Below are 20,009 nucleotides of genomic sequence, written 5' to 3'. Positions count from 1 at the left end.
TCCTCAGTTTTTATCATCTGTAATGTGGGTACAGGAGGAGGACCCACTCCCAGGGCTGCCCGGGGACTCCCTGGGGTCTGAGGTGGGCCTGTGGCTCACACGCCCTGTTCCGGGACATCTCTGCTTCCTGTTTCTCCTGTCAGGGGAAGTCTCGGTCTCAGCTTCAAAAGCACAAACACGCTCTCAAAACAAAGGAAGACGGTCCTCGACTGCAGAGGAAGCAGGAAGCTACTGGCCCTGCTCAGAGCCCGGCTGCCGGGGCTCGGGGACGGCGGCATGGAGTCCGTGGCTCTGTACAGCTTCCAGGCCACAGAGAGCGATGAGCTGGCCTTCAACAAGGGGGACACACTCAAGGTAGGGTGGCCAGAGCCGGCTCAGCTGGCCTCGCATGGGATGGGGGGGTGCTTAAAACCAGGGCCCGGACAGCCCCCCAAACAGAGTCCAGTCTCTGGAGGAAGACGGGCCCGGCTTCTCCAGTTATCAAGTCTGTGACTCCGGACAACCCACCTCCACCCTCTGAGCCTCAGTTTCCCCATCTGAGAAACGGGGAGATAGTTAGTGATCCCTCCTTTGGGGGCCATTGCGAGGGTTCAAGGAGACATCAGCCTAAAGCCTGGCAGGGGTTGAGTCAACACCGTTTCCCAGGAAAGAATTTGAAAAGACAGCTGGGGACAGAGAGAGAGAGGAAGAGGCAGAGACGGATGCAGAGGGACAGAGAGAGGGTCTTGGGAATGAAGTACACACACTAACCTATCGGGGCCAAAACAACTATGATTAGGGGTCCAGACGAGCTTCCCTGCAGGTGAGAAAGGGGAAGATAAGCCTCAACACCGCTCAGGTCCCTTGTGTGGCCTCTGGAGGAACACACGCCTTCCAGGGCGACCCAGGCAGATGGGCTCCCGGGCTCTGTCTCTCAGGAAATGTCCCTGCTTTCAAGGCTGCATCTGGAAGCAGAGCTCAGGGCCCAGACTTGGGAGGGGCCGTGCCACAGGTCAGGCGCTGGAGCTGCCACCGAGTCACGCTCAGGAAGCCCCTGCCCCGCCTCGGTCTCTGCACCGGCACGGTGGGCGTGAGGCTTCCAGTCTGAGGCGGGGCCCAGGAAGGGACAGAGCCCCGGGCCCGAGCTCAGCGGTGCGCATCTAAGCTGCTGAGGCCCCATTTCACAGGTGATTGAATGAGGCACAGGCAGGCGTCACAGCTCGCCTGGTGTGGGGTCAGAGGTGAACCCCTGTCCTTTGACCCTGGCACCTGCATCGGAACCCCGTGACACTGAACAGCTGGGCTAGGTCAGGAGGTGGGCGGTTCCTAGAAGAACCACATCTTTTTGAGGATGTCCCCCTTTCTCTGTGCTGGGATGCCAGCCCTGGGCCCCCCTGAGTGGCCGGTGGGGGGACCTGTGGACGTGCGGCCAGCGGGGGATGGGGCAGGCTTGACACCAGCACCACCGGCTAGGGCACGAGACTCGAGATCTAGGTCTGTTTCCGAGGCCTCGTTTGCCGAACCGAGAGCAGCTTGGAGTCTCTAGTTCCAGAGTTTGGGGCTTGAGAGGCCGTGGAACGGTGGGGAGCTTGGAATGGGATGACCGGTGGGTTCTACCTGAGGTTCAGAGGGATGAACCAGGGTGGGGGAGTAGATCCGTGGGGTCCTCCAAGGCAAGTGTTGTAAAGACAGTGACACCCCCGCTTCCCTCCTCGATGCCTGTGCTCACCCCTGCCCACCCAAGATGGGCCACGTTTCCCACTGAGCTTTGATAGAGCGTTGGCTGACTCCTGCTGTGTTTGCTTCTAACCGAGACTCCTGAGGGCAGGGACATAAAACAGTGCCTGGCACAGGGCAGGCCCTCAGCAAGACACGGGGGTGTCGAAGGAGTGAAGGAAGGAAGGAAGGAGATGTTAGCCGAGACCCTGGCTAAGACCCCAATGGGATCTGCTCCTAGTGTCCGTGGAGACCCAGGAGGGGACTTTCAAGGAATGACAGGCCGCCAGAGGGGCTGCTTTTTCCTTCCTTCATTCAACAAACCCTTGTCAAGGCCTCAAGCACCTGCTCAGCAACAGGCATTGTCCTAAGTGCTGAGGACACAGCAGTGGACGAAGCCCAGTCCCTGCCCTCCCGGAGCGGACCTTCCAGAGCGTGCGTGCTGTCAGGAGGTGACAAATGGGTGGAAGAAATCACCTGGGGAGATGGAATGGAGAGGGTGGGTGGGAGGGAGGGGCAGAGGGACAGCTTTAGATGGCGGGGGCAGGGGTGGTGGTCAGGGCAGTCTCTCAAAAGAGATGACACCTGAGCTGAGAGTGGAAGGACCCAGCCATGCAAAGAGCTGGGGGAGGAGAGTGGATGGAGAGAATGCAGCAGGTGGGGCTGTGGGGCGTGGGTGAGTTTGCAGTGTGGACTCACCCTAGCTACCTGTCCAGGGGTGGCACAAAATATCACACACCCTCTAAGAATGCTCTTTGGGGAGGGGGGCGTTTAACGACGTAAAAATGCTCGTGAAGCAACATTAAGTGGCAAAAAAGCAGAATGCAAAGGAACGTGCACAGAGATAATCAATAATAATCGATAGATATTAGTTTTAGGGATGGGAAACTGACATTCATGCGTTGGCTTTGTGCCTAGAAAAAAACACCAGAAAGAATGTCTTGAGGAGCTGGCGGTCACTCCTGGGAGGCACGCTGTGAGCAGATCACGCTTCCTTGTCCACACGTCTGCCTCCCCTCACAGGACAGAGATGAGCAAGTGATCCTTCCAGGGCCAGACGTGGAGTTAGGGTCCTTCCCCTCACAGCTGTACAGGTGCCGGGTCAAAGCGTGTCTTGATTTAAGATTTTTCTTTTAATTTAAAAAAATATTAAAAATGTTTGGCCATGCTGCACGGTATGCAGGATCTCAGTTCCCCAGCCAGGTATTGAACCCATACCCTCTGCAGTGGAAGCTTGGAGTCCTAACCACTGGACCCCACGGGAAGTCCCTGATTTAAGAGTTTCATGGAGTTTTTTGCACTAAATTTTAAATAGACTATTTTTAAAAATTAATTAATTAATTTTTGGTTCCGTTGGGTCTTCGTTGCTGCACGCAGGCTTTCTCTAGTTGCGGCGAGCGGGGGCTACTCTTCATCGCAGTGCGCGGGCTTCTCATTGCAGTGGCTTCTCTTGTTGCGGAGGACGGGCTGTAGATGCGCGGGCTTCAGTAGTTGTGGCACGTGGGCTCAGTAGTTGTGGCTCGCGGGCTCTACAGCGCAGGCTCAGTAGTTGTGGTGCACGGGCTTAGTTGTTCCACGGCATGTGGGATCTTCCCGGACCAGGGCTCAAACCCGTGTCCCCTGCATTGGTAGGCGTATTCTTAACCACTGTGCCACCAGGGAAGTCCCTAAATAGACTCTTTTTAAAACAGTTTGAAATGTACAGAAAAATTGAGAAGATGGTACAGAGGAATTCCAATCTGACACCCTGCCGCCCCTTCCCACCGCCCACACACACTCACTCACACACCCTTGGTAACATTTTATATTATTAACCTGGTACATTTGTTACATTAATGGAGCAATATGGATACATTATTATTAACTAATGACCATATTCAGAAATTTTGATTTTTTAACATATTCCTTTAAAATATTCTTTATCTTGATTCCTGACTTTTTTGGAGCTCTCTTAAAGTTTGTACCCAAAGTGCCTCACCCATCCCACACCAGTCCAGGGTCTCATTTCTGTAACCATAAAAACGTGGCTGCGATGCCACCCTGTGTCCCCTCGCCCTCCCCCGGGCCGGGGACAGCGGGTGGGGCTGGTGGCTGAGCTCCACGACCTGTCCCTTCGTGAGCATGTTTCCTGCGCGCTGGCTGTGGGCCAGGCCTGTCCCAGCCCAGCAGTGACCGGCGGACACGCAGATCCCAGCCTCTGGGAGCCGGCAACGATGCTACTCTTCCAGTCTGAGCTCTGCTCTTAGACGAAAGCCCGGTGGCACGTGGACCCACTCTGGACAAGGGGCCCCAAATGTCACTTCCCTGGAACAAAGCCCCCCTCGCCGACAGGCAGGCGTTTCTGGGTGCACAGGACCCCACTGCTCCCCACTGGAGGAGAGATGTGGGTGGTGGCTTCACCTCCACCTCTTCACGCACAGCCTGGCCCCCAGGACCCAGACTCGGGGAGCCCACGGCCTCTTGGCATTTCCCCGGTGGTGGCCGGTGCACCTCAGGCCCGACCCAGCCACCCTGAGCTTCCCCACCTCCTCTCGCACCTGTTGCACAGCAGCTGACGGTCATGACCGCCTGCCCGCGCTCAGGCCCAGAGCCTGGGGTTGTCTCAGCTGCTTCCTCTCTGTCTTGTGTATCTCGCCTGTCAGCCACTCTGCCAAAACCTACCCCGGATCTGACCACGTCTCAGCAGCCCCAGTCCAGGCCCTGTTCACCGCTCACCTGGGCCTGCTCTTCACAGACCCCTTGTCCCCCCAGTCCCGGAGCACAAGACCTTCAAGCTCTCACCCTCCCCATTCAACTCACAGCACTGCCCCCCCACCCGCAGACACAGGGGCCTCCTTTCTGTTCCAGGACAGAGCTTGCTCCCACCTTAGGGCCTTGGCACCGGCTGTTCCCCCTGCCTTGGACACGGTTTCCCACATCTTCTCATGTCTCATTCCTTCCTGTAATTTGGGCCTCAGCTCATGTGCCACCTCCTCAGAGAGGCCTTTCTTGCCCACCCCCACCTGTCCCCTGTTGACTATCCCCCTGCCCCCAACCAGGCATCTTCCTTCTACGTCATCCTGACGTATATTTTCAGACCACAGAGCAGAATATTAAATTACCTTGTTTACTTGTGTCCTTCCTGTTTCTTGTCTGCCTCTGCCCACTAAAATGTGACCTCCTGCTTCCTGCTATATCACTGGACTGGGCACAGCGCCTGGCACGCAGGAGGTGCTCCGTGGCCGCACTGGCCAGGGGACGGTGGCACAAGACAGCGCCCTGGAGAAGGGCACTGCAGGGGCAAAGCAGGGGCAGGCCGAGGTGTGAGCTTCACCAGGGAAGGTCGGGAATTCCCATGTCTCAGAGGGTCTGGGGGCTTTGAACAATGTCAACAACAAGAATTCAGCTAATACAACCAATCAGAACATTTCTGGGTCTTTGCCTGGAGTGGAGGTGACAGGAAAACAAAACCAAAACAAAGCTGGGGTAGATTAGGTACGTCACATCCACATGTCCACACAGGATTCTGCAGGTCACAAAACACTGCCATGTGCCATGTAGGCCGTAGACGTGCCCATTTTACAGATGTGGAAACTGATGCCAGGGCTGTGGAGAGAGTCAGCGGCAGGCAGAGTGGTCTAGAGCCCAAGGCCCCCAAGAATCTTCACTGAGTCTGTGACCCGCAGGCCCTAATTTTCTCATAAGTCGGGGGAGTTTTTTGTTTTGTTTAGTTTTCAGCAAAAGTTATCCTGAGTCAGCCACCTGCTTCCGGCTTTCCCTGGGGACGCGGGTCTGGCCCAGACTGCGGGGGGGGGGGGGGGGGGGGGGGGGGCGGGCAGGAAGGAGGGGCTCAAGGGACCTGGCAGACAGACGAGGGAGGGGCCAGGCCTGGGCCCAGGGGGCAAATCTCAGCTCCTCTTGGTAAAACCAAACCACCTGAGTTGCTGTCCCAGCCTTTGCTCCCACGGTGCTCCCTGCTTGTGCTGCGGATCTGCGTCTGATTTTTTGTCTCAACCAATATCCCCACTGGGGTTGACCTGACGTGGGGACCTGTTCTGGGACTTAGGGGAGAGATGACCCCCGGGTTGGGGTCCAGAGACAATGTGGGAGGAGGCCCAGGGTGAAGACCGGGGCGGGGGGACCCGGTCCTAAGACCCCTGCCGTGTGGCCCTGCTCCCCTCCCGTCTGGGCCTGTGTCCTCCTCTGTGAAGTAGCCTTTGGTGAAGGCAGCCTCGGGGGCTGGTGTGAGAAGGGGTGACACATGGCGAGCCTGCCCAGGGAGTGGGGAGGGAGCCCAAGCGTCCCACTCACCCGCCCGTAGCGGCCCCCCCACCCGCTCAGGTTTCGGTTCCCCTCGGCCCACCTGCGAGGCGAGGGGGTGTCCAGGCCTCGGCCCCGCTGCAGCGCAGAGGCCTATCGTTCGCTCCCCGGTGTCTGAAGCCCCTGTCTGACCATCAGCCCTGAGCTCAGACGTGAAGCTTGTAGATGCAAGTGACCCCCGTGACCACCGCTCGGCGGGGCCTCCGCAGACCTACCCCCGACCCCCGGCTCTGTGCCTCGTATCAACTGCTGTGGGCCCCCATGCTCAGGGCCACTGCTCAGGGACTGAGGGGCCCCGGATCTGTCCCCCAGCACCCGGGGGTCTGGGTGGCACAACCTGAGAGTCGCGCTCCAGCTCCCCCCGTAAGCTCAAGCCACCGACCAAATTCTCCTCTGTGACCCCCGGACCGTGGAGTCACCCTGCGACCTCGCTCTCCTCCGGGAAGTGGGCCCCAGGGCTGGTGTGGGCCTTCAGCAGGGGACAGCCGTCCCTCCTAGGTGACCAGGTGACCGTGTCTCTCCCGCCCGCAGATTTTGAACATGGAAGACGACCAGAACTGGTACAAGGCCGAGCTCCGGGGTGCAGAGGGGTTCGTCCCCAAGAACTACATCCACGTCAAGCCCCACCCGTGAGTGGCAGGCCCCACCCCCTATGTCCGCAGGGACCCCCTCACCCCCGGCCCTGAAGCCAAACGTCCACACCCAGCCTGGCCCAGGCTGAGCTGAGCTGCCTGCAAGTCCGCAGCCCGGCCTCCCGCCCTCTGTCTGGGGACCCCCGTCTCTTCCCCAAGCAGAGGTGGAGGACAGAGATGTTAGGACTTGTCCCAAGTCGTGGCAGTCGGGGCCAGCCCAGGCCACGACACTAGGACCTGGGATACCGGAGCGCATCCCGGTAGGGGCCCTGGATAGGACAGGGCGCTGGGTGCTCAGCCAGCGGGGCCCCTGGCTGCTGTGTGGCCTCAGGCAGACCCCTGCTCTCTCTGTTCCTCAGTTTCCCTACCTGCAACACAAGGAGGGCCAAGGCTCCTCTAAGAGGCCGACTCAGCCCTGTGCCGGGGTGGGGAGTGAGGGGCTGTGGAGGGGCGGGAAGGAGGCAGACCTGTGGGCAGGGGAGCCAACATGGGCTGAGCAGAGTCTGGGACACGGCGGAGAGGGAGTCACGAGGAGCCCAGGTATCCTTGGGCTTGGGACCAGCTGTCCCAGGGAAGCCCCCTTCAGGCTTCCAGTGCTGAAAGCCCTGTTCTCAGCCCCAGAACAGGCCTAAGTGGCCAAGAATCTGGGAGAAACCAAATGGATATTCACAGAGTGGTGGTTGAAGTAGCCCCAAGTCACAGTCGCTCGCTCGGTCATTCGCCCAACATCGGCCACTGCCTGAGGGGACTCACCTGGGCGATGCTGGGGACACGTGATGAGATGCTGGGGTCAGAGCAGTTGTGTCCTGTGGGAGAGACAGGACATAAAGAAACTATGACAAGGGAAGGTGGTCAGCATCGAGATAATTAACCAGGGAGGGCTTCTCAGAAGAGGTGGCAACAAGTGAGGTTTTGAAGCATGTGTGTAGGAGTTAGCTAATGAGGAAAAGAGAAGGGCATTCCTGGGAGCGGGAACAACGAGAACCCCTGGCAGTGGGACCAGCAGGAGGGCCTCAAACGCCCGGCGGAGGGTGGTGGGAGCCAGGGAGGCATTTGAGCCGGGTGGGGAGTAGAACCCCTGCAAAGGTGAAGGCAGGTCAGGGCCCGTGTGTGGCTGTGGGGTGGACGGGAGGGAGGTGCAGGGCCAGGATGGGGCCTGGAGGTCATTTCCTCTTTACCTGTCTTCGAGTTATTTCCAAAGCTGCCACCACCTCGGACTTCCTGTGTTGGGCAAGGGCCCGACCCACCCAGGTCCCCTGCCTGGGCTCCAGGCCCGTAGGGTCCCTCTGGGCTGTGTGACCTTGGGCAGGGGCCTGTCCTCCAGCCTTAAAGACTTTCTGTCATAAAGGGAGAGAGACAGCGAGAACCCGGCCAGGGCCAGGCCAGCGGAGGACACGGGGGGAGCAGGAGCCTCCAGGTGGAGGCTGTGACCCGGTGAAGGCCAGGAGGTTGGGAGGTAGCAGGCCGCTGAGAAGCCTAAGCAGAGGCTTCTGTTTGCTCAGGAGGAAAGAAAAGCTGATAGATTTTGGGGCCACGCCTGTCGGGGCAATGCTGGTGGTTCAGGCAAGCCTCCACCAGGGCAGCTGGGAGCCATGGAGGGTTCCAGTGTCCGATGGCCCTGGGCTCCCTGGGGCTGGCTCTGGCCACGTGAGTCTGGGACAGAGTGGGGATGGGGGTCAGGCCGCATGCTCACCTACCTGAGGCTGTGCCCAGATGCACCCTTGGCTAACAGCCCCTGCCCTGGCCCCGAAATAGCAGTGGGGAAAGTCCAGCTCTGTGCCTGACTCAGCCCGTTGGGCTCCAGGGTGTGGGGCGGGGGCAGGGCAGGGGTCCCAGGGGGCCTCGTGTCTACACCAGGCCTCTCCTTCCCTGAGCTCCACCATCACCTCCGCCTGCCCAGGGAGCCCACGGAGGGGGGCCGTGAGCCTCACGGGCAGGGGTCACCGAGGCACCTGACGCAGCCGCGTGGCCGGTGGGCGTTGAGGAGGGCTTCCTGGAGGATGGCTTCCTGGAGGCCGGCTTCCTGGAGGACGGCTTCCTGGAGGAGGGCGTGGTCTGCTGGGCCTGGAAAGTAGAGTAGAAGTTTGCTGGGAGGGCCGCAGACAGGCTAATGGGTGACACGTGGGCGGAGTTCACAGCAGCAGCGGTGAACACCTGCAGGCGGCAGCGCCCTCCTCCTCCCAAGGGCCCTGCGAGCTGGGTGCTCTCGTCAAGGTCTAGTGGGCAAGGAGGTGGCGGCACAGAGAGGTTGAGTGGCTTGTCCGGGGTCACACAGCTGGCAAGAGGCAGAGTGAGATCTGCCGCCAGTGCTGTGGGCCCCGGCTGTGCTCACTGGGAGGGGATGGGGGAACTGTAAGAGCAGCTGGGGGAGGGGGTGGGCTGGGGGAGAGTCGGAGGCCAGAGAATTGCAGAGCAACTTTTGGGGATCCCTGCCCTTCCCTGGGCCTCAATTTCCACATCATTAAAGTGGGGACCAAGCGAGGCGTCCACGCGCGGAGCCAGCTGTGCTCTGGGGCGTCGAGAGTGCTGCTTTCCCGGCACCCTGTCCCCGGGCCACCGAGGACCTGGTCGGGGCAGGGCGGGCCTCCTCGAGGCTGCGGTTGCAAAATCCTTTGAGGGTGACAGCCGCCCACACGCTGATGCCTCCTGTGGAGTTCTGTGGGTTCTTTGGAAACTCCCACGCAGGGCCCTGTTGGACCCCTGCTCCTGTGGCAGCCCTGCACCTGGGGCCTGCTGGGGGCTCCCCGGAGGAACGCCCTTCCGGGGCCCCCTGAGCTCAGCCTCCGGCTTGGAGGCCTCATCCGGGACTCCCAGACTCCAGAGACCCAGGCCGAGCTCTTGGAGGTTCCCTGGAGCCCCGCCTTCGGCCCCCACCTCCACTGCCTCCCCTCCACCCGCCCAGAGATGGGCCCAGGGTCCCCCCATTTTGGGGGCCAGCGATGGGCTAGAACCTCACTTCTGGGTGGGGGGCTCTGAGACACCATGTAAGGACCAGGACTTTATTTCAGACTGGAAAGCGGGCAGAGAGGGAGCCGGTGGCACTGCCACTACTGGCGGCCCCGGGCAACGGGCTCTCCCTGTGGCCAGAACCGGGGAGCCGGCACCCGAGCTGCGTGTTTGTCCTCCTGCCCCCCTGTCATCACCTGAGAACATCCAGGGGCCCAACCTGCTCCGCACACAGGCCAGTCACGTTAGTAAGAAGCCCTCGGGGGAACTGCAAGGGCTCACACGTGGCTGGCGGGTGGGGTTCCCGGCAGGACCCGGTCTGTGTGCACCTGAGCCTCTGTGCTGGGCCTGGAGGGCTCGCTGTCAACATCCTGATACAACAGGAAAAGTTCTGCCTCACATCCGCCCAGGGCCACGCTCAGACTCAGGAAGCTCCGTTGAAGGAGGGAAGGGAAATTGTGCAGGGAAGGGAGGCTCCGGTGGCCCTCAGGGCACCAAGGTCCCACCAGGAGACTCCACCTGCTCTGGGCCTCGGTTCCCCCACTAAGGGACTGGGCTCAAATCCGGGGGCCAAGAAGCCAGCCAGAGACCACCTGGACCCTCCGAGGGTGGGCGAGCCCCAAAGAGCACAGTGGGCAGGGCTGGAAGAGAAGCTGGATCCCGGCCTCTCACCCCCAGGCCCTGCCAGACCCTCGGCATTTACAAGGCACCTTCTGTATACCCAGTTCTGTTTGGTCAGAAAGTAAAGGGACTTGAACCTGTGAGAAAAAGTCCAGGTGGCCTCAGGCTGTGCATCTGTGAAACGGGTACAGGGAGAGACCCTTCCTCACCAGATCAAAGCTGCTATGTTTTTTTTTGGGGGGGGTCATCTTTTAAAATATTTTTTTACTTTTAAGAATCTGAAATGGAAAAGCCCAGCTGGGGTTGGCTGGGTTGGGGTTCACCAAGGTGTGTGTTTACCTGGTGTGGTGGGAAATGCTTGGGCTCAGGAGCCAGAATGCTGGGACTGGGCCCAACTCCTGCCTTTCACAGCACATGACCTTGGCCTCCCTGGGTAAAGTGGGTGCCGTTGTATTTCCTGTGTCTCGGGACTGCTGTGAGGACCTGGCAGTGTTGGGTGGCTGGCATAGGGGCAGGGCAGCCTGGCCTCCCCCCCGCCTCACCTGCCCCCTCTCTGCAGGTGGTACTCGGGCAGGATTTCCCGGCAGCTGGCAGAAGAAATTCTGATGAAGCGGAACCACCCGGGAGCCTTCCTGATCCGGGAGAGTGAGAGCTCCCCAGGGGAGTTCTCTGTCTCTGTGAAGTGAGTTCTGACCCAGGGTGTGTGGAGGAGGGTGGCCAGGGACAGGCCTGCAGGGTGTGGAGGGAACGACAAATGCCTGGAAGCAGGCGACCCTCTGGGGGTCGGGGATGATGCAGACCCCAGGGTGTGGCCCGGAGCAGGAGGGCTCCACGCGGCTTGGGCTGGCTGTGAGGCCTCGAGCGCCGGGCTGAAGGCTCGGCCATTGTTCTACAGCAGCAAGTCACCAGGGGAGATTGATGTGGTGGGGCTGGGGGTGGGAGAGCAGCAGGGCACCCGGGGCAGGTGTCCAGGATGTGCTCCAGACAGGGTTCCCCTGTGTGCTACATAGTGGACAGGATGGACCCTGGGGCCAGGCTGCTGGGGTTTAGATTCTGGCTCTGCCATTTCCTGACTGTGTGACTTTGGGCAAGTCCCTTAACTTCTCTGTGCCTGTTTCCTCACATGTAAAATGGGTTATTGCAAAAACTATATGAGTCATTTAGAGCCATTAGAGTAGTGGCTGGCACGGAAGCAGGGTGGCAGCCTCTGGGCAGCTCAGGACCCAATCCCAAAGGTCACAATCGGGCAGTGGAGGAATCCAGGCTGGAAGGAAGGGGCAGGAACCAGGGTCGGGGGTAAAGGGGTCAGGGCCCCAGCTGGTCTCTGTCCTTCCTACTCCCAGCGCCTGGAACAGTAGGATCTAGGTGCAGCAATTCAAGGAATTGTCACTGAGCTACATGCCACGTGCCAGGCTGTTCTAGGGACTTGGGAAATGACAGTGAAAAAAAACAAAGTTGCTGCCCTTTGGGGTTTATGTCTTAGTGGGGGAGGCAGACTGAACACATGAAAAAAGGAGACAAATGAATATAGCAGGAGCCAGTGGGCAGGGATCTGAACCTGGCGGTGGAGGCCGCCTGGGGCCCAGGAGTGAGGATCCGGAAGGAGAGGCTTCCAGGCAGAGGGAACAGAAATTGCAAAGACCCTGGGGTGGGAATGCGCCTGGGGTGAGTGGGGCAGAGCCAGCAACGGGGGGTCACAGCCAGAGAGATGGGCCTGACAGGTCCCGATGGGAAACCCCAGGGCAACAGGGCCCTGCAGAGGGTCAGCCCAGATGGCTCAAACTTTGGGGGTGTGTGTGTGCAGGACAGGGGAGGAGTCCCCGAGGGAGCGGGGGCCCGGGGTCTCCATGACGCCCGACTGAGGGAAGTTCAGTGGCAGCAGACACTCCACAGGGCGGAGGAGGTGACATCTGAGCTGGGCCCCGAAGCACGAGTAGGAGTTTGGTGCACAAAGAGGGGAGAGGGGATGCCAGGCCCAGGGAACAGCATGTGCAAAGCCCCAGAGGTGGGGCAGAGAGAGGTGGGCTTGGACAGCAAGGCATTTGTCTGACCAGGAGGGGAGACAGGCAGTTCTGCGGAGCCAGCACCAATGCTACCTTGGGAAGGGGTGTGGGAGTGCCCCTCTGAGAAATCCCAGCACAGGCCCCCCTCCCCGCCACACCCCAGGCATCCTGGCCAAGCCCCTCCCCCAGCTCAGAACCGGAACCTTGGGCCCCAGGGCTGTGGTGTGCTCACAGGACCACCAGGTGGCGCCCTCCAGCCTCGGTTTCGTCCCCCGGGGCCAGGACCGGGTCCCGCCCCGACTCTGGTCCATCGTCTCTTACGGGGGGGCCTTTCAGGGCCCTTGGAGGGCCACTGGGCAGGGATCAGAGCAGGAAACAGACTCAGGGCAGCTAGGAGGGGGGCTTCTGAGCAAGAATCTCAGCTCTGGTACTTCTCCTGTATAACCCTGGGCAAGGTACCCGAGCCTGCTTCCTCCTCTGTAAAATGAACATCTATGTAAGGTGCTTAGTGTGACGCTGGCACACGGTGAGTCCTCCCCAAATGCCAACTATGTAATCATCATCATGTTGACCCTCCCAGGGCCACACCGCGCCTCCTGGCCCACGCCCCAGGGTCCCGGGCTCTTAGCAAAGGGCCAGTGGCCACATGGGGGCGGGGAGCCCGTTTCTCGCCCTGGCCTTGCCCTGGACCTGCTGCGTAACCTCAGCAGATCCCGTCCCCGTCAGCTGTAACGTCCTCATCTGCAACGTGGAGATAGTAGCCCTGGACATCATGAAGACCAGTGACCCGATGGCCACCCTTCTGGGTGACGGTCACGCAGATCCGCGTGTGAGAGCATTTCCGCCCTCGCTGGCTGCGCTCCTGGGGACTCTGACCGCGTAGGCGTGGCGTCTCCTGCACGCTCATAAAGCCGTCGGAGGTGGGGTTCACGGGCCTTGTTCTGCCTCACGGAGTGATGGTGGCCACGGCTGGCTGCCCTTTACGAGTTTCCAGGGGGCTGCCCCCTGCACCTCTGGGAGCACGTCTGAGCTGGTGGCCAGTGGGCCGGGGCAGGGGCGCACCGCCTGGGCTGTGTTACTTTTGCCCCACACTCTGATCCGGGCTGCCGTGGGCTTCTGTGTCAGAAATGATGGTTTGCTCCCAAGTGAGATGTTCTACTTCTTTTCAGGCCAGGGGTGCCCTGGAGTCAATGATGTGTTTGCTCTGCTGCCCTGGTAGCTGAGCCCCTCCTGTGCGCCAGGCCCTGTGCCTGGCGCTGGGGATTCAACCACCAGCAAATCGGACGAAGCTGCCTGTCCTTTAGGCGCTCACGTTCCACTGGGGTGACTGACGATTTTATACATGTATGTATGTATGTATGCATATATGTACATATATATAATTTTCTAAATGATTAGTAAAATATATAAAATTTTTGAAGATGATAAAGGCTCCTGGGAAAATGAAGCAGGAAAGAATGGGGGGGCACAATTTTATGCCCTCAAAGACAGGGAGGAAGTGACCCTGGAAGCCCAGTGTGCAGGTAAGGAAACAAAAGCTCAGAGACGTGCAGTAACTTGCCCAAGGTCACACAGCCAGAAAACAGTGGAGCTAGAGCCCACTGACCCTCTGTGACCTGAAAGACCAGGTCTACCGTTCCACTCTTCTTCCCTGAGGCCTAAAGACCCAGGGGGAGTCTGTCTCCACCGGCAGTCCTAAGGTCAGTTTGATTCTCTCACGTTGGCTGCTGGAGAGGGAATCCACCCCCTTCCTCTTCACAGATGGGAAAACTGAGTCTAGAGAAGGGCCACGCCTAACGGAGATCACCTAGCGGGCAGTTAGCACCCTGGCCTCCACCCCGGGGATCCACAGGCCCTGATTGGGGGTGGGGGTGTGGTGCTGGGGCTCCTGACCTAACCCCAGCCTTGTTTATCCTCCCTGGGCTGCCGCTGCCACTCTCACCTCTGCTGCTGCCGCCACCAAGCCGGAAGAACCTGCTGGGCAGGACCGGTGGCTGCTAGCATCAGGCCTGAGTTCATCCTTGGGGTCTTCCGACAGCCCAGGGGCCAGGCCCAGCCCTCAGCCCCCTGGGTAGGTGGGCATGGGGGTCACACATAGAGACAAACACACCCATGGCGGCTCAGACAGGGATGTACACGTCCGGTCCCTCCCACAGAGCAGGGAGAGACACATGCACACACCCCAGGCTCTGCCCACTGTGGTGCACCAGCTCCAGGTGCCCCCTCTTCTGGCCGCGCCCGGGCCAGCCCACCGCCCCGTGACCCGGGTCTGCCCTTCCCTCCAGCTCAGGAGGGCTCACCCCGCAGGGCCATCCTCCTTGCTCAGGGGCCATCTGGACTCAGACTCGGGCCTGGGGAGGAGGGAGACAGGCTAGCTGGGAGAGGGAGAGACTGCCCAAGTGCTGGGTCCTCGGGCCTGTCACATGGAGGCGGGTCACTGGTCAGGCCAGGGGCTGGCGCAGCAGGACGGCCACACCCGCTCACAGATGCGGCAGCCCAGCTGGGCCCCGCTCTCCCACCACGAGCCACGCACAGGCTGGGGGGCTGGACCACAAGAGCATCCCAGGTTTGAGAATCTGCCGATTGTCAGGTTGCAAGGTTCTAGAACTCCTGGGTCCCTTGCCCCCTTCCCAGGTCTCACCCCCTGACCTGGGTGTGATCAGGGAATGCTCCGTTCTGGGTGACCCTCTGGGTAAGATAAGCTTTTGAAGATAAACTTCAAACACCAAAGTGTTCAGGGTTGTGCTCATTTGGGGCTGAGATCTTTTCAAACCTCCCACACTCTCGTCCGCCTCTTACCCAGAGGACGGGGGCCGCCCGCACCCCGGGCTCCTTCTCGGGGCCGGCGCGGAGTCAGGGCCTTCTGCCTCCCAGAATACGGTCCAGGGACCGGAAGAACCCTGAGCCCGCCGGAACAGGACACTAGGGAGTCCCCAGGCTCGGGGGCGGCCCCCAGGGCCGAAGCTGCAGCAGGCCAGATGGGGCGGGAGGCACCTGCCTGCCTGGCCATCCTCCTCCCATCCCGGGACGTGGACACGCGCATCCCACAGCCGACAGAGTGGCGGCTTAGCCATCTGGGAACAATGCTTGCTGACGGCACACGAGCGGCTTTGTCTCGGGCCGGGGGTGATGACTGTGTCTGGTCACAGAGTCTCAGGCCTTCTCTGGCCTCAGTTCTGTGCAGAGAGCTTGCTGCCCTGAGAGTGGACACGTGTTAGAGGGGCTGGGACCGCAGCTCAGAGCCGGGAGGGGAGGGTCCAGGAACAGTGCAGCCCATGAGCACTGACCCCTCGGGCCATGCTGCTTCGCCCCTGAGCCCAGCCTCTCCAGACTGGGCTAGAGCTGGGCCGCCTCCCGCCTCCCTGCCTCTGGGTGTCTGTGAGCAGCGGGTTACAGGCAGGCTGTACAAGGGGCCGAGGAACCCAAGGAGTCCCCGGACTCTGACTGAGGGCACCTGAGGCAGCTTGCAGAGGTTGGGCCATTTTATGCGGGCCTTGAAGCATGAGTAGGAGTTTGATTCAAGTTTGGAAGAAATAGTGTATTTTTCAAGCCTGGAGGCATGCTTGAAAGTGGAGGGAGAGGTTCTGTGTGGTTTGGATCCTTGACTTGGGCAGGGTGGGAGGATTCCCCCCTCCTCCCACCCCAGACACACACACAGAACAGAAGGTATTTACCTGGAATAAATCTCTATCTTAAATCTTGCATCTTAACCTTTAACAAGGCAGCACACCAGCCCCAGGGCTGATAGGTGGAGGGAGTAAGCCACAGGCAGGGATGGGCAACTGGGGGGATGGACACCATACTCCTGTCCACGCCCTAGAAACACTTGGACTGTGGGCCTGCAGGAACTCAGGCTGCCCCAAGCCTGCACAGCCCGTCCTGGCCTAGAACGTGCTGCGTGTTCCAGGCAGGTCCCTCTGCCCTGCTGGCCAGTCTGGGAGACACAGGCTATCCCCTCTGTTGGGCTGGAAGGCACTTGGTGGTGGTGGGGTGCAAGGCTGGGCAAAGGCTGGGAGAGGAGGCATCAGAGAGTATTTGAAGGAAACGAGGCTGGACGTGTCATCAGAGCCAGAACTTGAGACTGAGGTGTTAAGATTTTGCCCTGAGGGCAATGGGGAGCCACAGAAGGTTCTTGAGGTGGGGAGAGAATGCGGGGCAGGGAAGGACAGGAAGCATCCCACAGGCCTGAGCTCCTCTCACACCGGTGGCAGGATGGTCTTAGGACTCACCCCTCAAGGGACTGTAAGGGCTGGGAGGGGACGAGGTGTGGGAGGGAGAGGAGTGTTGAGGCTGGGGGACGTTGGAGAGAAGAGATGCTGGCTGACCACCTCTCTCAGAGAACCATTTAATGTTGCCAGTACACGAGCACTTCCCCAGAAGGGAGGTATTATGAGGAAACCGAGGTTCAGAGAAGTTAAGTGATTTGCTTTAGGTCACATAGCAAGAAAGTGGCCTGGTCCAAGGCCCACATCCTTTACTCCACACTCCACTCCCCGGTGGGGACTCACCGTGTCTTTCACGGAGCCGGTCAATGGGGCCTGGGACCCCCTCCCCCCGCTCCTCTCCTCCTGACTCCAAGCCTCACCTGGAGAGAAAAAGGCCTGGTTGCGGGGTGCAGGGACGGGGGGAGGGTCCCAGCTGCCGTGGGCCCTTCTGAGGTGGTCTGTGTCCTCTCCCCTAGCTACGGGGACCAGGTGCAGCATTTCAAGGTGCTGCGTGAGGCCTCGGGGAAGTACTACCTGTGGGAGGAGAAGTTCAACTCTCTGAATGAGCTGGTCGCCTTCTACCGGACCAGAACCATCGCCAAGAAGCGGCAGGTCTTCCTGCGGGACGAGGAGCCCCTGGCCAAGGTGGGCGAGTGCGGCGGGCGGGTGAGGGGGCCTCTCTGCAGGGCCCCGACCCCCCTTCCCATGTGGCAGGAGGTGGGTCCAGCCCTGCTTCTAAGATTCCGCCCGGGCACTGCAGGGAGACAAGCAGGGCTGGGAAAGGGGAGGCGGGGAAGGCAGGGAAGGGGCAGGTGGAAACTCCCCGGGTAAACTGAGCCTGCTGGCTCTCAGCCAGGACTGGTGTGTGGCACCAGTCGGTGCTCAGTGGTTGTCTGTTGACTGAGTGAAGGTACTGACACCGGCTGAGCCTCCTGGGAGCCTCCTGGCCCCACCTACAGGTAGGACACTGAGGTTCAGGGAGTGATGTGACCACCCAAGGCCACCTGCCGGGTGGGGTCCATGCTGGCTTCTGCTCTGTGGGGCGCGGGGCAGTGTGAGCGCTCGTGGGCAAGGTCCTGGCCGGGTGCAGCGGGTCCGGCCGCTCCGGTCCTCATAATAACAGCCATTTGCCAGCCAGCGCTTTCGTCCAGGGGCCCCAGGGACCAGCTCTCACGCTCATTAGGGTGACGACACCAGCCAGTGGGCTTACTAGCCCCGACGTGCACTTTTACTTGGGAGGGGGTGTCGGCAAGGCTTGGGGCTGGAGGTCGGGACCCTGGACAGCCCAGTGAACTCGAACTCTGCAGAGGACGGTGGGCACGGCCGTGGCCAAGGCCTGGGGAGGGGCTGCCGGGTCGCGGCTCCGGTCCTGCCTGTTCCTAGACTCCACTGCCTCGCCACGTGTGACCTTAGGGCCAGTTCATCCCTCACCTGGGCCTCAGTTTCCTCTCGGTCCGGTAGGGTGAACCCTGGGACCTGATATGTCGGGGAGTAAACAGTGTCTCAGGAGGAACCCCTGCCCCTGCCACTCACCCTCCGTCCCATCAGCGCACTCGGCCTGCTCTGCCCGGCCTGCCCCTGGGGGCCGGGCCAGCTCTAAGCTCAGTCTCAGGGACTCTTCGCTCCAGTCCCCGCTGGGCCTGCCTCTCAGACCTCCATCCCCTCCCGTCGCTGCCTGGGCCAGCTCTGCCCTTGGCAAGTGTGAGGGGGCCAGGATGCAGCTGGGGGCCGCCGGAGGGCTCCCCAACACCCACCACCTTGCTCTGGCCTGGCCCTGGGGTCACCGGCCCTGCAAGGCGACTCCAGAGCTGGCTCAGTCCCCTGGGACCCACGCCCCCTCTTCCTTCCTGGGCAGAGAACCGCTAATTAGCCTGTCCATGATGCTATGGCCTGTGCCGGATAAGATTCCGCAGGCTTGGGGCAGAGAGCCTGGTGGGCAGGCCGGGCCGGGGCACTGGCTGTGATCCTCATGGTGATGCCAGCAGGGGGCCCTCGTCTAGCTGCCATCTGAAGGGGGGGCAGGGAACCAAGGCCCCCAGAGGGCAGGGACTCACCCAAGGTCACCTTGGGGCATAGATGGGACTGGAACCAGGCCTGAGAGAGGAAAGCAGTGTAAAGTGACATCCTTGCCCTCAAAGCCTGGCCACGGGCAACAGCAGTGAACTGCTCGTAGCTACACAGCACTTTATAGTTTATAAGGACTGTTCCTGTGGTTCTAGGGCCTGGGGTCAAAAGTTATCACGGCTGCTGCAGAGTGTGGAGAGAGACCCCGAGACGGGCAGGGTCCTAACCAAAGTCCCACGCTGAGGCCCAGGACTCAGGTCCTTTGACCACTGGCCCTGTGGTCCCTACTGGGCCGCCAGGACACTGGCTGTGCCCTGCGTAGACACAGGGTCTGTGCCGCAGACATGCAGGGGGTGGGCAGCGGGAGGCCCACGGGCGGGGTGGCCGTCGTCTGGACCTGGATACAGAGCTGAGTTCGACCCCAGTTCTGCCCGAAAGACCCCTCTCCACCTGTGGGAAATCGCTTATCTTGGGGCCTCCGCGGGGACAGCCCAGCGGGGGCTCCTGAGGGGCCCCACTGACGGCTTCCTCTCCTCGCAGCCGCCCCGGGCCTGCTTTGCCCAGGCCCAGTTTGACTTCTCAGCCCAGGACCCCTCCCAGCTCAGCTTCCGCCGCGGTGACATCATTGAGGTCCTGGAGCGCCTTGACCCCTGCTGGTGGCGAGGCCGTCTCTGCGGGCGCATCGGCTTCTTCCCGCGGAGCTACGTTCAGCCGGTGCACCTGTGACCCAAGTGGGCCCAGGGGCAGAGCCAGTGGACCGGCCATCCACCGGGCACTGAGGCCCAGAGAGAGGACACGGGCACCCCCAGCCCAGGGCCTTGGACTGCAACATAGGCCTCCTGACAGTCCGGCCGGCCTCCTGTGCTTCACGTCAACTGGGACGGGCCCAGCGCCCCGGAAAGACCGCCTCATTCAGGGGCCCTGGGCTAGGGGAGCTCCGGGGCCTCCGCCGGCCTCTTCCCATTGGCCATCAGCTGTGTGATGTCACAGGGTGGCCGGCAGGGCCCGCCCACTCCAAACACCAATGGCACCACCCCCAGGGAGGGCTGAGGACTCCTGGGTTCCACCCGCTGGGGGCTCAAGCCAAGGAACCACGGGCTGGGTGGGTGAGCACCCGCTGGGCCTGCCATCCCCTCCGTCCAAAAGCCCCACAGGCCGGCTACTGGGGAGGCGGCCAGGGCCCCGCACACCTGTGCCTGGACTTGCTGGACAGACTCGGAGACTTTGGGCTCCACCTGGGATCCAACGCCCCTGCCCACCACAGACACTTCGGGGGGGGCTAGAGCCCTGAGGGAGGGTGGGCAAGGGTGAAAGAAACGGAGGCTGCTGCTCCTCCGCTGGCCCCGCGGGACGGACAAGCTCTGAGGGGCCGGCCCTGGACGTGGCCACCTGGGAGACATAGCTGCACCTGCTCTTACTTGTGCAGGCCCAGGTTCTACCCAGACCGGGGCCTCGGGAAGCGTGGGGGACTACAGCCCAGGTGGGGAGTTGTGGCCAGAGCTGGGCTCTGAGGGCCAGCGGCACCCAGAACGGGGCGGGCAGCC

The 20,009-nt window shown here is 61.1% G+C and overlaps 1 protein-coding gene and 1 long non-coding RNA gene across 3 annotated transcripts; one reads left to right on the top strand and one right to left on the bottom strand.

Annotated features, from left to right (window-relative positions):
• The first annotated feature begins 189 nt into the window (after positions 1 to 189).
• On the top strand, positions 190 to 19,431 carry GRAP (GRB2 related adaptor protein). Of its 2 annotated transcripts, XM_033846608.2 has the most exons (5): positions 195 to 354; positions 6,526 to 6,623; positions 10,753 to 10,875; positions 16,878 to 17,046; positions 19,006 to 19,431. In XM_033846608.2, exons 1-5 carry the CDS (start codon positions 277 to 279, stop codon positions 19,189 to 19,191), a joined length of 654 nt encoding a protein of 217 aa, XP_033702499.1. In that variant the 5' UTR covers positions 195 to 276; the 3' UTR covers positions 19,192 to 19,431. The 2 variants fall into 2 exon arrangements, with proteins under 2 accessions (XP_073654245.1, XP_033702499.1); XM_073798144.1 differs by lacking the exon at positions 10,753 to 10,875 and having other exon boundaries at positions 190 to 354.
• On the bottom strand, positions 2,531 to 7,795 carry LOC141277395 (uncharacterized). Its single transcript, XR_012328739.1, has 2 exons — positions 7,380 to 7,795; positions 2,531 to 3,373 (listed from the first exon to the last, which is right to left on the bottom strand). It is a non-coding gene; the product is annotated as an uncharacterized lncRNA (long non-coding RNA).
• Positions 19,432 to 20,009: the final 578 nt, after the last annotated feature.

Source organism: Tursiops truncatus, chromosome 20 (assembly GCF_011762595.2).
Source record: "Tursiops truncatus isolate mTurTru1 chromosome 20, mTurTru1.mat.Y, whole genome shotgun sequence".
Taxonomy (NCBI): Eukaryota; Metazoa; Chordata; class Mammalia; order Artiodactyla; family Delphinidae; genus Tursiops; species Tursiops truncatus.
The sequence above is the reverse complement of the archived record's forward strand: the minus strand, read 5'-3'. Positions and strand labels throughout refer to the sequence as shown.

Excerpts from the sequence above, each read along its gene's own strand:
- GRAP (XM_033846608.2), top strand. The coding sequence starts at position 277 with ATGGAGTCCGTGGCTCTGTACAGCTTCCAGGCCACAGAGAGCGATGAG. Across the intron at positions 6,624-10,752 it reads ATCCACGTCAAGCCCCACCC|GTGGTACTCGGGCAGGATTT; the intron begins GTGAGTGGCAGG and ends CCCTCTCTGCAG. Across the intron at positions 17,047-19,005 it reads ACGAGGAGCCCCTGGCCAAG|CCGCCCCGGGCCTGCTTTGC; the intron begins GTGGGCGAGTGC and ends CTCTCCTCGCAG.